This window comes from Ochotona princeps, chromosome 26 (assembly GCF_030435755.1).
Source record: "Ochotona princeps isolate mOchPri1 chromosome 26, mOchPri1.hap1, whole genome shotgun sequence".
NCBI classification, from domain to species: domain Eukaryota; kingdom Metazoa; phylum Chordata; class Mammalia; order Lagomorpha; family Ochotonidae; genus Ochotona; species Ochotona princeps.
In genome coordinates, this window is record NC_080857.1 from 16,594,028 (window position 1) to 16,609,583 (window position 15,556).

At 43.5% G+C, this 15,556-nt stretch overlaps 1 protein-coding gene across 3 annotated transcripts in view; it reads left to right on the top strand.

The window, feature by feature from the left end:
* The window catches only part of VIPAS39 (VPS33B interacting protein, apical-basolateral polarity regulator, spe-39 homolog), a 29,649-nt gene that overhangs the window by 9,614 nt on the left and 4,479 nt on the right, over positions 1 to 15,556 (top strand). For all 3 annotated transcript variants that reach the window (XM_058655437.1, XM_058655438.1, XM_004584369.4), the window contains 10 exons: positions 890 to 946; positions 3,156 to 3,248; positions 3,697 to 3,730; positions 4,185 to 4,287; positions 5,040 to 5,067; positions 9,321 to 9,394; positions 12,715 to 12,790; positions 13,173 to 13,307; positions 13,904 to 13,945; positions 14,210 to 14,299. In XM_058655437.1, coding sequence (XP_058511420.1) covers positions 890 to 946; positions 3,156 to 3,248; positions 3,697 to 3,730; positions 4,185 to 4,287; positions 5,040 to 5,067; positions 9,321 to 9,394; positions 12,715 to 12,790; positions 13,173 to 13,307; positions 13,904 to 13,945; positions 14,210 to 14,299 — 732 coding nt within the window. The remainder of the gene's footprint in view (positions 1 to 889; positions 947 to 3,155; positions 3,249 to 3,696; positions 3,731 to 4,184; positions 4,288 to 5,039; positions 5,068 to 9,320; positions 9,395 to 12,714; positions 12,791 to 13,172; positions 13,308 to 13,903; positions 13,946 to 14,209; positions 14,300 to 15,556) is intronic.

The following is a 15,556-nucleotide window of genomic DNA, read 5'->3' on the forward strand; positions in this document are numbered from 1 at the left end:
CCTGAAGGAAGTTTACTGTTCTTCTGTTTCTGCGGATTGTTCAGTGCTCCTGGTTGTCGTGCCGATGACCTTGGATCCTGGGAGGCAGGATTTGGGCTTCTTCCATCCCATGTAATAGATCCAAATGGGGTGGGTGACCTCAGAGTTCTTGGCCTCCAAAGGCACTCCATTTCCCCGTGGTCTCCTTGGCAGTTGGGATGTAGTCCTCTGTGCTTGTACTGATAGTCCTTGGTGAGGATCTGGGACTCTTCAGGTTTGGGGTACAAGCCTCCTCCTGTCCACCTGCTCCACTCTGGGGTCCCCCCCTGAGAAAGCTGGGTTTCTAAGCCTGAGGCTTGCCTGTGGTCTTGGACCTTGGTTGGGTGGAACTTGGCCTCAGAGACCCAATCCTTGTATATTCTTACTCATGCTGCCTCCACATTATTGTTAAAGGCTGATAATTTGCAATTATGATCATGATTGTGATCATGATTAGAATCTGGAAGTTTGATGGAGTTCCAGTTCCCATGAAGTATATAAAAAAGCACACTGACTCATAAGGGGAAAAAAGCCATGTTCTAAAAATCAGAAAAGGAACCTGTCTCATGCTTGTCTCTCCTGCTGGCCCAGGGCAGGTTGCTAGGGTCTCAGCATGCTGTTCTAATCACATCTGGAGGTTGGAAGCTTGAACCAGTAGGTTTAGGGTTATTGGTTTATGTCAATTGATTTATCCTCCTTTGATCCGTTTCCTCCCGTTATTCAGCAGAGCATCCCAGATACTCCTTTCTCTCCCCCTGTGTAAACACATCTCTCATAAGGACAGAGACCTGGAATGTGAAGTGAGGAGCTGGGAATTCTGCTAAGTCTGAGCCCATGGCTGGCTGAGATTTGTGTGTTCCTCCAATTCCAGGACTACAGCAATGACTGGAGCCCCAGCGACACGGTGCGACGCCTCCACAAGGGAAAGGTGAAGCCCCCGAAGAACGCCTTCCAGGAGCCTTGGGGAAGCTTGGACACAGAGGGGGCGTTTCTTGACTTCTCTTCTCAGTTCCCATTTGTTAAACGAAGGGAATTTCAGAAAGAAAAAGTTGAAAGCTACAAAATTTCAGATTCTCCAAGGTTTATCAGTGTTTCTTAGCTGGAGTAGTAAGGAAACAGTGATAGATGAGTGAAAAATACACTGAAGATTTATTATTAATATTTTTTTTATTGGAAAGGTAGATTTATAGGGAGAAGGAGAGACAAAGATCTTCCATTTGCTGGTCCACTCCCCAAATGGCTGCATCAGCCAGAGCTGAGCTGATCCGAAGCCAAGAGCCAAGAGCTTCTTCCAGGTCTCCCAGATGAGTGCAGGGTCCCAAGTCTTTGAGCCATCTTTGACTGCTTTTCCAAGCCACGAACACAGAGCTGGATGGGAAGCAGGGCTGCCAGGATTAGAGCCTGCACCCATATGGGATCCTGGCGTGTTCAAGGCAAGGACTTTAACCGCTGGGCCACCACACTGCTCCTAAAAGCACTATTAACAACATGAATTCAGCCAGGAATAAGATAGAAAACCCACCAGAAAAATTGGCACAAGGGCCAGAATTGTGTCACAATTAAGTTACTGCTTGTGTGCCAATATCCCATACTGGCATATTGTTGGTTAAAGTTCTGTCAGTCCCACTTATAGTCCAACTTCCTGCTAATATGCTTGGGAAAGCAGAGGAAGGTAACCCAAGCACTTGGGGCCCTACCATCCCCCATTGGCAGACCATACAGAGTGCTTGGCTTCTGGCTTTGACATAATCTAGCCCAGAATGCTGTGGCCATTTGGGGAGTTGAACCAAATGATAGAAGATCTCTTTCTTACTCTCTCTCCTCTCTCTGTTTCTCTGCCTTTCAAATAAATGAATACTTAAAATTTTGGTATAACATTTATAGAGACATATCATAAAAGAAATAAACAAATGGCAAAAGCACTTAAAAATGGCCAACATTATAGTTATCAATCACATTTGAATTGAAACCATGGGCTGTCATTATATAGCCACTGGAACAACTAAATATAAAAGAATGATTGTAGCAGCTGTTGGGAAGAGGTAGAGGCACTGGAGTCTCATATACTGCTAATGGGAGTGCGAAATAGTAAAAGCACTTTGGAAAATCATCTGGCCATTTCTTACAAGCGTAAACATACATTTACCATGCAGCCCCACACTTCTGCTCCTGAACACTTACATCCCAGGATACACTAAACCAGTGTCTATCCAAACAGTTACACACAGTTTTATTCATAAGACCCCCAAAAGTGGAAATCAGCCATATGCCCATAAGGTAAATTATTTAAAAAAAAAAAAAAAGTAACACATCTATATAATGGGAAACAGTTGCACAAAAACTACCGACACCAGAACACATGATTTCATCTCAGAAGGCATTAATTGGAAAGTGAAGTTAGGTAAAATAGAGAGTATGTATTATGTAATTTTATTTCTAGAACTTTTGGAAAGAACAAAACTAGTGATTGAAAAGAAATGAGTGGCTGCCTAGAGATGGAGCTGGGAGAATAGTGTTCATGTCCCAGTGGCCAGGTTATTTTTGGAGTCTGTTATGGTAGTGGTTATGTGAGCATAAATACTTGTCAAAACTCACTTGTCACTTAAATAGGATAATAGATTTTTTTAAAGATTATTTTTGTTTGAAAGGCAAGTTTTACACAGGAAATAGGAGAGAGAGTTAAGCTGATCTGAAGCCAGGATCCAGGAGTTTCTTCGGGATCTCCCACATCAGTACAAGGTCCTACGGCTTTAAGCCAGCCTCAGCTGCTCCCCTAGACTACGAGCAAGAAGCTAGATCAAAAGGAACAGCCAGGACATGAACTAGTGCCCATATGGAATGCTGGCCCTGCAGGCAGAGGACTAACTTGCTGTGCCACTGCCCTAGCCCCATTATAGTAGATTTTATTTAATGCAAGTTATATGTTATTCAGAAAAGAACAAGTCCTCTTTTCCTCCATTGACTTTGTCAGAATTTTAGCACATTAGCGTCTTCCAGGGTTGAAGTAAGAGTTGCAGTATTACAGAATACTGAGAACTGTAATGTAAAAGTAAAGAAAAACTCCCCACGGGGAAAGTACTTTCGTTGTTACTGCTTCCTCACTACCGTGTCTCATGCCATGATTGTCTGTCTGCCAGGTCTGCTCACTGGAAAGATTCCGCTCCTTGCAGGACAAGCTGCACCTCCTGGAAGAGGCAGTGAGCATGCATGATGGAAACGTCATCACTGCGGTGAGTGGCTGGCTTGTTTCTGAGAATCCATTAAAGCAGACTTTAACATTTTGGTTTAAATGTCAAGTAAGTGATCCTGAATTTCTTCTTGAGCTGTAAGATTTTCAGTAACCTGTGTTCCAAGGTTCATCTGGTGGGAGATGTGTTGTGTGTGGCACTCTTGATCGTAAGCAAGAAACAGAAGGTTAGCTACTCCATGTTACTAAATAAATAAATGAATAAATAACCTGCTGGAGAAGGCTGTGGGAAGCTCGTCTCCAAGCGTGTGTGGGTACAGGCGTGTGGATTCCTGAGACAGGCTGAGTTCCGGTGTCCACTGTCTGTCCTTCCATGGCACAGATCTGTTGTCTGTGCCTGTGAAGATTCCTAGAGAGTTGTTGGCCTGGTTCTAAATGGTCAGGTCTTTGTGTCTGTCAGTTCACACATGCTCTGTTCTGTTTTCCTCCAGGTTCTGATTTTCCTGAAGAGGACCCTGAGCAAAGGTGAGCACAGTTCCAGGGAAACCTTCCTTGGCAGGCGTCTCCAGCAGCTGAGAGTGACGTGGGGCCTTCATTCCAGCATCTGCCAGGATCAGATCTGTTTGAGACAGTGGGGGTAGCCCAGGACTTCACATCTCTGTAGGCATCCTTTGGGGTGATGAATACAGTAATTACAAAATTCTCTCTATGTAATGGAGACATGGATGGCTGTGTTGGTTTGAGTAACGTGTAATCCATGCTAACAGCCCGCTGTTCGGATTGATAACTCAAACACTGACACAGTAGCTGCATGTGTCCTGGACCACAGTCTACTGCTGGTGGACTGAGACATAGGAGTAAACGTTGCTAGTTTCCTCTAGGCTTTGAGGACTTCGTGTCCATGTCGTGTGAGCCAAGAGCCCATTTCACAGTTGAGTAACAGCCTCTGATCTCTCTGCCCCTCACTTCTGCTTGGCAGAGATTCTCTTCCGAGAGCTTGAGGTGCGACAGGTTGCTCTGAGACATCTCATTCACTACCTTAAGGAAATAGGCGATCAAAAGCTACTTTTAGACCTCTTCAGGTAAGAACTAATTGGTCTGTAATTTCACAAGTGCTTGTTTTAAGGTAGTGCAGAGATTTAAAAAAAAAAAAAAAAGACACTGCCTTTTTTCTGAAACACAAAATATTGAAGTGTGGCAGGATAAGTACAGTACACCACAGCCTGGACACAGTGATGGTGTAGGAGAGTGGTTAGCAACCAGACTCCGGAGTCAGACGTGCCTGGATGGAATGCCGGCGCTCCTCCTGGTTTGTAGAGTGACCTTAATTAAGCAAATTACTGAACTTTGAGGGATACAAAACATAACACATTTTGCATCTATGAGAAGAGTAAAAGTACAATATAGCAAATCTGTTTCTAAGATTGTATTGATAGAGATGAGTTCCTTAATCTTTTGAGAATTTTGAAATCCCTGCGAAATAAATGTTTAAAAAGTTTATGAAAAATGTATGTGATGAAAGAACTGTGCATAGATGGCAACTTTTTTTGTACAAAATTTGATTTTATTTTCAGTGAACTTTTTTTTAGTATTCGTATTAATGCCCTGCAGTGCCAGCTTTTCCTTACTTTTTATTTAGGTGAAGAAAAATAGAAATAGTGATATGTGATCCACTGTGTGTTTTGATGGGATGACTGATGAAGTGCTGGTCTTATATTATAGAAGGAAGAAGTTTGAATTGTGTGTTTTTCCTAAAGCAGTTACCCTATTTTGTAAGGTTATACTGCCACACATCATAGATAAAAATGCCCTGTCCCCTTCTGTTTTTTCCCAGGTTCCTAGATAGAACAGAAGAACTTGCGGTAAGTGTGGCCTTCATTTCAGATGGGGACTTAACAGAAATCTCTGCCGAAGCTCAGCTTCTGAGATCCCGGGCCCCGGCATGCTATTATAGAAACCACCCAGTAAGGATGTCCTCATTCCCAGTCAGGGTCCCTGGGTCTGATTGTCGTCTCCCACTGATGACTCCAGCTTCCTGCCAACACAGGTCCTAGATATAGCAGTGATGGCAACAACCAGGTGGGAGACCTGGATACAGCTCACAGCCCCTGGCCTTGGCCTTAACCCAGTCCCGGATCTTCAGGTATTTCGAGAGTGAACCAGCAGATGTGACCTTTCTGTCCATTTGCCTCTACCTGTCTGGAAAAAAAAAAGGACCCCAAACTGAAGTGTTTTCCTTTTTTGATATTAATTATACCTAGAAGATGGACTGGACACAGTAGTCTAGTGGCTGAAGTCCTCACCTTTATCCACCAGGATCTCATATGGGCGCCAGTTCATGTCCTGGCAGCCCCACTTGTTATCCATCTCCTTGCTCGTGGCCTGGGAAAGCAGTCAGCAATGGCCCAAAGCCTTGGGACACTGCACCCACATGGAAAACCTGGAGGAAAGTCCTGGCTCCTAACTTCAGATTGTATTGGCTCAGCTGCGGCTGTTGTGGCCACTTGGAAATGAATCAGTGGATGGAAGGTCTTTCTCTCTGTCTCTCCTTCTGTCTGTAAATCTGATTTTCCAATAAAAATAAGTACATCTTTTTTAAAAAGGTACATTTTGGCCTCCAGCTCAATGGCCTCTTCTGGTTCTTCCACGCACGTGCAGGATCCCCAGGCTTGGGCCATCCTTGACTACCTTCCCAGGCCACAAGCAGGGAGCTGGGTGGGAAGTAGAGCAGCTGGTACATGAACCAGCACCCATATGGGATTCTGATGGATGCAAGGCGAGACTGTAGCCATTAGGCTATTGCAATGGACCCTCTTTTTTTTTTTTTTTTTGGCAGATTTATTTATTGATTTGATAGACTGACCTGTAGATAGACAGAGAGAATGAGAGGGAATCTTTCATTCACTGATTCACTTCCCACCTGGCTGCAACAGCCATGCAGGCCATCCTGGTCACACATCGGTAATAGGGGTCTAAATACTTGGATTATTGTCGGAGGCCAGCTCCAGCCGAGTTCAGAGCTCGAGAAGGGTGTGTGGCATCGGTGAAAAGAAAAGACACAGACACTCTGACTTGGTGCCTTTTTGTAACAGCTCAAGAAGAAGTTGTCCTTTTTATTTGCTTAGACACATCACACACCTCTGCACAATCGTTTGTTCTATTTTTACTTCGTAACTAAGTGGGTATGCACAGATGTTTGATTATTTTTTACTTCATGGTCAACCAGGTGCTCTTAAAGATAATTCTGTAAGTTAACATAATTATTTTCTTCAAAGCAAGCCATTGTTCATTCTTCAGTAGTAGCCATTGAGTGACAGCCTGGACTTCAAGGCCAAGGCACATGCGATTACCTACTAATCAGTAATACATTCCTGCTACATTTCTATTTCCACAACTTGCCCATCATTTAATGGGAGAAATATGTTACAAGGGAAAAAACTTTAAAATCCAAGACAAAAGTTTCAAATGTTAAATCCCCCTATAATTACAGGCTCTGTAATCCCATAAACAATCAAACAATAATTAAAAACACATCTCCATAATATTAATAAAGGCATTCTCTAATTCCTGTAGCCAAAAATTATATCAGAGGCTAAAACAGCTACATTTCCTATTCTCCAAAGAAATTGCAGAAACAGGATAGCCTTTAAGGTCACAGTAACTATTTGTTGCCAAAGTAGTTTTGGCTCATACTCCCATCAGTTTCACTAATATTTAGGATATTTATCAAGCCCTTTTCCAGAATGTCTGGGCCAGATTCTGAGGCAGTGGTTAGGCACACAATAAGGTGTCCAGAAATGACATGGGCTTAATTGTGCTCCTATGTGTAAATTGTTAAAGACCCACTCACCAAGACATTATCAGCGACATTAACTCCCAAGCTCACATCGGTTGCAAAAACCATCTCACGCGGGCAAACAGCTATGCCTCAGTAGGTTGCCTAGTGGGGTGGTTGAGTGTCCATGCAAAAGGGGATGAGACTGCATCAAGGTGGTTGGAGACATCCGCTGGGCATTGCTAAACAGCTGGAAGCTCCCTCTGTGCCTTGGCAAACAGGGGAGCTGTTCGCTTCACACCTTCGTGTCATCCACACCCACTGCATGAACCATAGTAGATTATCACTCACTGCCTTCGCAGGCACATAAGCAGGAAACTGGGTTAGAATTGGAGGCATAATGTCACAGCCAGTGGTTTTACTTGCTATACAACACTAGCCTGTTTTATATCTTCTTAAATAAGATTTCCTAAACAGGGCCCAGCGTGGTGGCCTAGTGGCTAAAGTCATTGCCTTGAACGCGCCGAGATCCCATATGGGCATTGGTTCTGATCCTGGCGGCTCCACTTCCCATCCAGCTCCCTGCTTGTGGCCTGGGAAAGCAGTCGAGGACGGCCCAAAGCTTTGAGGCCCTGCGCCTGCATGGGAGACCTGGAGAAGTTTCCTGGCTTCTGGCTTTGAATTGGCATAGCACAGGCTATTGCAGTCACTTGGGGAGTGAATCATCGGACAGAAGATCTTCCTCTCTGTATGTCCTCCTCTCTGTATATCTGACTTTGTAATAAAAATAAATAAATGTTAAAAAAAATTATATATAAAAAAAGATTTCCTAAACAGGATTTTTTAGAATGGACTGAATTTAGTAACAAAGTTTACCTCTTATGTTTTATACAATATATTTTACAAAGATAGGTAATTGTTATGTTTTATAATTTACTAATTTACTATTTTTTTAAGATCTTCTGTCTGTTGATTCACTACCCAAGTGGCCTTAATGGCTGGAGCTGAGCTGATCTGAAGCCAGGAGCCTCTTCCGGGTCTCCCAAATGGTGCAGGATCCCAAGGCTTTGGGCCATCCTCAGCTGCTTTCCTAGGCTACAAACAGGGAGCTGGATGGGAATCAGGACCTACCAGGATTAGAGCCAGTTCCCATATGGGATCCCGGTGCGTTCAAGGCAAGGGCTTTAGCTGCTAGATACCACCCTGGGCCCAATTTGCTTTTTTCTATATGTCTACAGTTATCCACTGTCCTTGCTAAAGCAATTTCATTCTAACATTCATGCTAATTTGTGTAATTTCTATTTTTATATCAATCTATTTAGCACCTTTTTTTAAAAGATATTTTTTATTTGAAAGGCAAATTTACAGAGAGAAGGGGAGATAGAAAGCCCTTGTATATGCTGGTTCACTCCCCAAGTGGCCACAGAGGCCGGAGCTGAGCTAATCCAAAATCGGAAGCCAGGAGCTTTTTCAGATCTCTCACAGGGGTGTAGGTCCCAAAGCTTTAGGTCATTCTCAACTGTTTTCCCAGGCCACAGGCAGGGGACTAGAAGGGTAGTGGAGCAGCAGGGATACAAACCCACAGCCATCTGGGATCCCAGCGTGTGCAAGGCAAGGGCTTTAGCCATTAGGCTACCATACATGCCCACCATTTGTTTTTTAATTCTTAGAATGTTTTAGGTAATTATAAAATTACAGTTTCACAATAATCACTAATTACATTAATTTAACTTTTGTATTAGGCATATTTTTGGGGTTTTTTAGAATTCCATGATAGAAAATATGAAGTTTTTTTTTTGAGTGTTTGCCAGTGAATATGAATCAACATGATACCCCTGTTCTTGTTATCTATGATGTTAATGTTAAATAATTTCATAATTACAGTAGCATTGATCATATCCTTGGTCAAAATAACAAGCATATCTTTGAGTTAGACAGTAAGCATTTTTAGCATTTCAGAAACTGTTGCTGAAGGAAAATATCCAGATTGGGTTAAATACTGAGTCTAAAACTTTTCAGGGAAGAGCAAGATGTATAATCTTAGTACTTCATTACCGATGAGCACAAAGAGAATTTCTTACAGTGTTGTAATATTCTATATTTGTGCTAATGTGGAAGTTACTAAGGACCTGGATTTTTTACTTAAACAACCAAAAAGTGGTTACCGAACTGGACAGTGCTGATTTTAAATCACTGTGTACTCTTCCAACACAGAAACATCCGTACCCAGGAGGAATTCCTGAGAATGACATGTTTGATTTTTTAACATGAAAAGTCCACTTACTCAGCAACCTGTCTCTAAGGAGCCCAAGCAACTCAAAAGCCTCTCTGTTTTTTTAGCTATCCCATTATCGAGAACATTTGAGCATTCAGGACCCTGACAAACGAAAAGAATTTCTTAAGACGTGCATTGGGTGAGTATAGGGGCAAAGAGTTGTAAGTATAAAGACCTTTATATAGAAGGATTGAATATATTCAAAGGTGAAACAGGAGGAGAAGGCTGGTAATGAACCATTAAGTGTCCCTGAAGGGCATTTCATGTGCTGGTTCCCAAACACCAGCCTCCAACACAGAGTTTTCATTCACTGGTGTTAAACTGAGAAAAAAATGAAGACAACTGGACAATAAGATGCTGGACTCTATGTTTGGTATATGCTTGCAATGAGGGAATCTCAACTGAACTTGAACTGTGGTTATGCAATGGGGTGGAGGAATCCACCATGGTGGGAGGGTTTGGGGAGGGGTGGGGAGAATCCCAGTACCTATGAAAATGTGTCACATAATACAATGTAATTAATGAATAAATTAAAAAAAAAATGAAGACAGTGTAGGGAGGTTTTTTTTTCCTAAAACTAAATTTATTTAAATGAAAGATTGTATTTTATTCTGGAATTTTGTCCACATCTGTTTTTTTTTTTAATATTTATTTATTTTTATTAAAAGTCAGATTGACAGAGCGAAGGAAAGACAGAAACATCCTCCATCCAATGGTTCACTCCCCAAATGGCCACAGTGGCCAGAACTGAGCCTATCTGAAGCCAGGAGCCAGGAGCTTCTCCCAGGTTTCCCATGCGAGTGCAGGGTCCCAAGACCCTGGACAGTGCTTGACTGTCATCCCAGGCCAGTCAGGGAGCTGGAAGGGAAGTAGAGCAGCCAGGATACAAACCAGCACCTATATGGAATCCCTGTGTATGGAAGGCAAAGACTTTAGCCACTAGACTGCCACGCTGGGCCCTTTCTATTTTTAAAAAAAATGGGTTGTTATTTTTTTAAATGACCTTAGGTCATGCAATAATAAATAAGTGGCAACACATTATGAACTGATACTCCAAAGTCCAAAAGGCACCAGTCCAGTGCAAACAATCATCCAGATATAAATTAATTTTTAAGATTTATTTGTGTAAATGAAAGGCAGTTACACTGTGTGACAGAGAAAGAGACCTTTCATCCTCTGCTTCAGTCTCCAGATGGCCACCTTGGCTAGGCCTGGGCCAGGCTGAAGCCAGGAGCCTGGAACTTCAAGCAGGTCTCCTATATGGGTGCAGTGACCCAAACACTTAGGCCTTCTTCCTATGCTTCCCCAGTCACATTAGCAAGAAACTGCATTGGAAATGGAGCAGCCAGGATGCCAGCTGGCAGCTGTAAGGGATGCCATCAGCACAGGCGGAAGCTTAACATACTGGCCACAATGCATACCTCCAATTTTTTTTTAATATTTATTTACTTCTATTGGAAAGGCAGAATACAGAGAGGAGGGAAGACAGAGAAGAAGCTCTTCCATACACTGATAAACTCCCCAAGTGGTCTGGATGGCCAGAGTTGAGCTGATCCAAAGCCAGGAGCCAGGAGTCTCATCTGGGTCTCCCACATGGGTGCAGGGACCCAAGGCTTTGGGCGATATTCAACTGCTTTCCCAGGCCACAAATAGGGAGAGCTGGATGGGAAGCGAGGCCACTGGGATTAGAACTTGCACCCATATGAGATCCTGATGCATTCAAGGCAAGGACTTTAGCTGCTAGGGTACTGTGCCAGGCCCATGAACCTCCAGTTCTTATAAAAACCAGCCCTGGGCCCGGCGGCGTGGCCTAGCGGCTAAAGTCCTCGCCTTGAAAGCCCCGGGATCCCATATGGGCGCCGGTTCTAATCCCGGCAGCTCCACTTCCCATCCAGCTCCCTGCTTGTGGCCTGGGAAAGCAGTTGAGGACGGCCCAATGCATTGGGACCCTGCACCCGCGTGGGAGACCAGGAAGAGGTTCCCGGTTCCCGGCATCGGTTCGGCGCGCACCGGCCCGTTGCGGCTCACTTGGGGAGTGAATCATCGGACGGAAGATCTTCCTCTCTGTCTCTCCTCCTCTGTGTATATGTGGCTGTAATAAAATGAATAAATCTTTAAAAAAAAAAAAAAAAAAAAACCAGCCCTGCGTGTTGTTTTTGCTGTGACATGACACTCAACTGCTCTTAAAGGCGGCTCATTTTAGGGCCTGATGTGGTAGTCTAGTGGCTAACATCATTGCCTTGCATGTAGCAGTATTCCATATGGGTGTTGGTTCGTGTTCCAGCTGCCCACTTCCCATGTAGCTCTCTGCTTGTGGCTTTGGTCGAGGACAGCCTAAAGCTTTGGGACGCTGCACTCCTGTGGGAGACCTGGAAGAAGCTCCTAGCTGGTGGCTTTGGAGCAGCTCAGGTGGCCAACTGGGGAGCGAAGCAGTGGATAGAAGAGCTTTCTATCTCTGCTACTCTTTGCACAGCTAACTTTCCAATAAAAGTAAAATCTTTAAAAAATGACTGATTTTATTTTTGGACAACCTCCATAATTAGGACATTCTTCCTTATTTTAAGCTGCACTGTGGTTTCTCGTATCTGTAGGGACAGAGATTCAGCCTATTGTATCCTCCAGATTCACTGTTCACATTTGTAAGTTTCACATTTAGAAATTTCACTTATGTCAATGAAATTCTTCATGTTAGTGTTACCAATACTGAGCTGTGTTGTATGACCCCTTGAGAACAAAGAAAAGTCCCTGGAACCTGTTGCCTCCTTGGTCTCTTCTAAAAGTTCACTTTGGCTCGTGCTTAGCTGGAAGTGTAACTGAACTGATTGTTCCTGGAGTGTTTTGAGTAGGGGTATTCGTAAGGTGCAGCTTCCTGAATGATTGATCGGTGAACTCAGAATTGACAGTCTAGATTCTGCTTCTGATCTTACCCTTCAGCTTCTTCATGTGTAAAAGCAACTTGTTCATGTGTAGTTTTAAACATGGGACCCTTGACATTTGCATAGATCTTTGCCAGCCTACACATGTGCCAGCCATAAAGCCATGGAATCCAGTTTATCTTTAGTGTTCTGCAATACAAACTGCCTGACAAAGGTACATGCCAGTGGAGTCGATTAAGCGATGATCCAAAGCTCCGAACTTCACCAAGATGTGGATGCTGGACAGTTGACTAGTTACAGCTTTGTGACTCATTAGTCAAAGAAGTCCCATGCTAGCTCCACAGGATTTGTATTCATTCTGCAGCAGGAATGATCACGGGTACATGTAGCCTGTGAACTTTTGGGATCCCTCTTGAATTAGCAAAATCCATAATACAAGCAAAAGGTCTGTTTTGTGCTTGCTTTTTCTGCCTTTAGGAGCTGCTCTCATGGCAGGCTAGATGTGGGTAGCATTCTGAACTTACTATGCTTACAGGAGTGATTTGGTTTAATTGGATCTGTTTCCTGTCTGACCCTGTACCAGCTTGCCGTTTTCAGCCGAAGATTCTGCACACATTAAAGACCATTACACACTCCTGGAACGGCAGATCATTATTGAGGTTAGATACCTCACCTCTGTTTCCTGCTTCCCTGTCCAAGTTTGGTCTATTCAGCCTCTGGTTTATTGTTTCAGCGTGTAAACACTGTCATTTTCTTTATACCATAGCCCCCTGCCCCATTGAGCCTAGCCATCCATTTCCTTCTTACCTGCTGTTAACCTGAAATTATTTCCCCATCCTCCCAAATCTTCTACATCATCATCACTTCTCTAGCCTCTCAAAGGATTTTAAACTCCTCTGGGGTTATCCTGGCTCATTTCTACTCACCTTTGCTTCATGCCTGGAATGGGAAAAAGAATTGCTGTAGTATTAAAGGTTTTTTCTGGCCTCTCCTCCGTGGACATAGTGTTTTATTTTTTTCCCCTTGGCTCACTCCACACAGGCAAATGACCGACACCTAGAATCTGCAGGACAGACTGAAATTTTCCGAAAGCACCCCCGCAAGGCTTCCATCCTCAACATGCCGCTGGTGACGACGCTCTTCTACTCCTGCTTCTATCACTACACCGAGGCAGAGGTACGAGCACAGGACGAAGGAGACCCCACAGACTCTCATTGCAGAGGGACACAGTTCACATCCAGGATCTGGATGTACTCTACTAACAAGTTGTGCCCGTAGTTTGCAGTAATCCACCCGAAAGTTCCTCTGGCCCTTAGCAAGGTGGAGCCAAGAGGAAAAATGGAGTTGTCAGGGTTTAGACGGTTTAGTGAGCCAACACACTACGTAGCACGTTGATCTGTTACTGGTGGCAATCTGTGTTGTCAAAGTCCCTGATTTCAGAAGGATTGGCGTGGCATAGCATAGAGCAGCAGGGTGTTAGGTCGCTGCAGATGCATTTTGAAACAAATTTTTTAAAAGATCTTTGGATTTAATAGTCACAGACAGATATTTCCTCCTACTAGAGTCAGAAAATCAAAGCAAGTACCGTATTGGTTAACCCAGTTCTTTAGATTATAGTGCTACCTTATTAGATTGAAGGAGATTTTCTTTTATTTCTGAGTGTAAATGGTTACAGAGTGACATGTAAAGTCTCTTCATGAAAAAGAGAAGTGTGAGATTGGGCAGGAAATGGGAAGGTCACTCTCACTGCGGTTTCTTTTTCCTTTTTCTAGGGCACTTTCAGCAGCCCTGTCAACCTGAAGAAGACCTTCAAGGTGGGTGTGAATTGGCCAGTGTTTTACAACAGTTCATAAGTTTCACAAATTTGTGAAAATAGGGAGGAGACGTTGCTCTGTAACTCTGTAATGTTAAATCCTTTGATAGTCAAGTTACAGGTAGAAAGGAATGAGTCTCTGAGGGAGGAGAGAGGACAGTGGGTGAAGGGCTCATAGCAGTGCTGGATTTAGGAATTAGGGACTTGTCTTTTTAAAACATTTCTCAGGCACCTTTCTGTGTTTTTCTTGATCTCTGCATTCTAGATCCCAGATAAACAGTATGTCCTGACAGCTCTGGCTGCCCGTGCTAAGCTTCGAGCCTGGCATGACATAGATGCCCTCTTCACCACAAAGGTGGGTGCAGGTGGTGCTGCAGAGAAAAGGATCATCACACCATCTTGTAACTTCCGTTTACTCATTTACATTTTTCTTCCAAGTTGTTTTCCAAAATTTCAAGCCTAAAAAAGTTGAAAAAATAGTGTAATAAGCCCCCTTTGTCTGTGCCTTATTAACATTTTTGCCAGATTAGCTTTCTTTTTTTCTATACACATAGTATTTTTTTTTCCTGAATTATTTGAAGGTAAATTACAGACACTGGGACATTGGGATTTTTCCCCCTTAAACACTTAGTGTATTTCCTTTATAAGCACCGTGCAGTTAGTGTATTTTTTCATGATAATAAAGTACAATAATATTAGCATATATAGTCCATATTTACTTCTTTATAGCTGTTTTTATATTTCCTATCAGGATCCAATCAAGGATTTTACATTGCATTTGTTGTCATATCTCTACTGTTTTACATTAAAACAATTAAAAAAAAACTATTGGAAAGGCAGAACAACAGAGAGAGAGCTGGGAATTCCATCTGGATCGCCCGTGAGTGGCAGGGTCCAAGCAGTTGGGCCATTAAACTGCCTGACAAGGACCATTATCAGGACATTGGATGGGAGGCTGAGCAGCAGTTGAGACTCAACTAGCAAGCTGTCCCAAGCAGAGACTTACAATTCTGAACCACAACACCTGCTCCTCAGTTTTGTTTTAAGGATTTGTTTTTTTTTTCTTTTTTTAGAGGTTTTATTATTATTGGAAAGTGGAGCTGCCGGGATTAGAACCGGCGCCCATATGGGATCCCAGTGCTTTCAAGGCGAGGACTTTAGCTGCTAGGCCACGCCGCCGGGCCCTAAGGATTTGTTTTTAAAGGCAGAGTTTATAGAGAGGGAGAGAGGATGTGAGAGAAAGAGATCTCCCATTTGGTTCATTCCTCGAATAGTCACAATGCCAGGTCTGGGCCAGGCCAAAGCAGGAGTCAGGAGCTGCTTCTGGGTTCACGTGGGTGCCTGAGTAGTTGGGTCATCTTCCCTTGCTTTTCCAGGCAAATTTAGCAGAAAAGTTAGAAGTAGAGCAGCTAGAAGTTGAACCATCACCAACATGGGCTGCCTTGCGTGGTTTAACCCCTTATGCCACAATGCTGACCCCCCAAGAATTTAATTCTTGGGCCCAGCAGCATGGCCTGGCAGCTAAAGTCCTCGCTTTGAACTCGCCCCGGGATCCCATATGGGAGCCGGTTCTGGTCCCGGCAGCTCCACTTCCCATCCAGCTCCCTGCTTG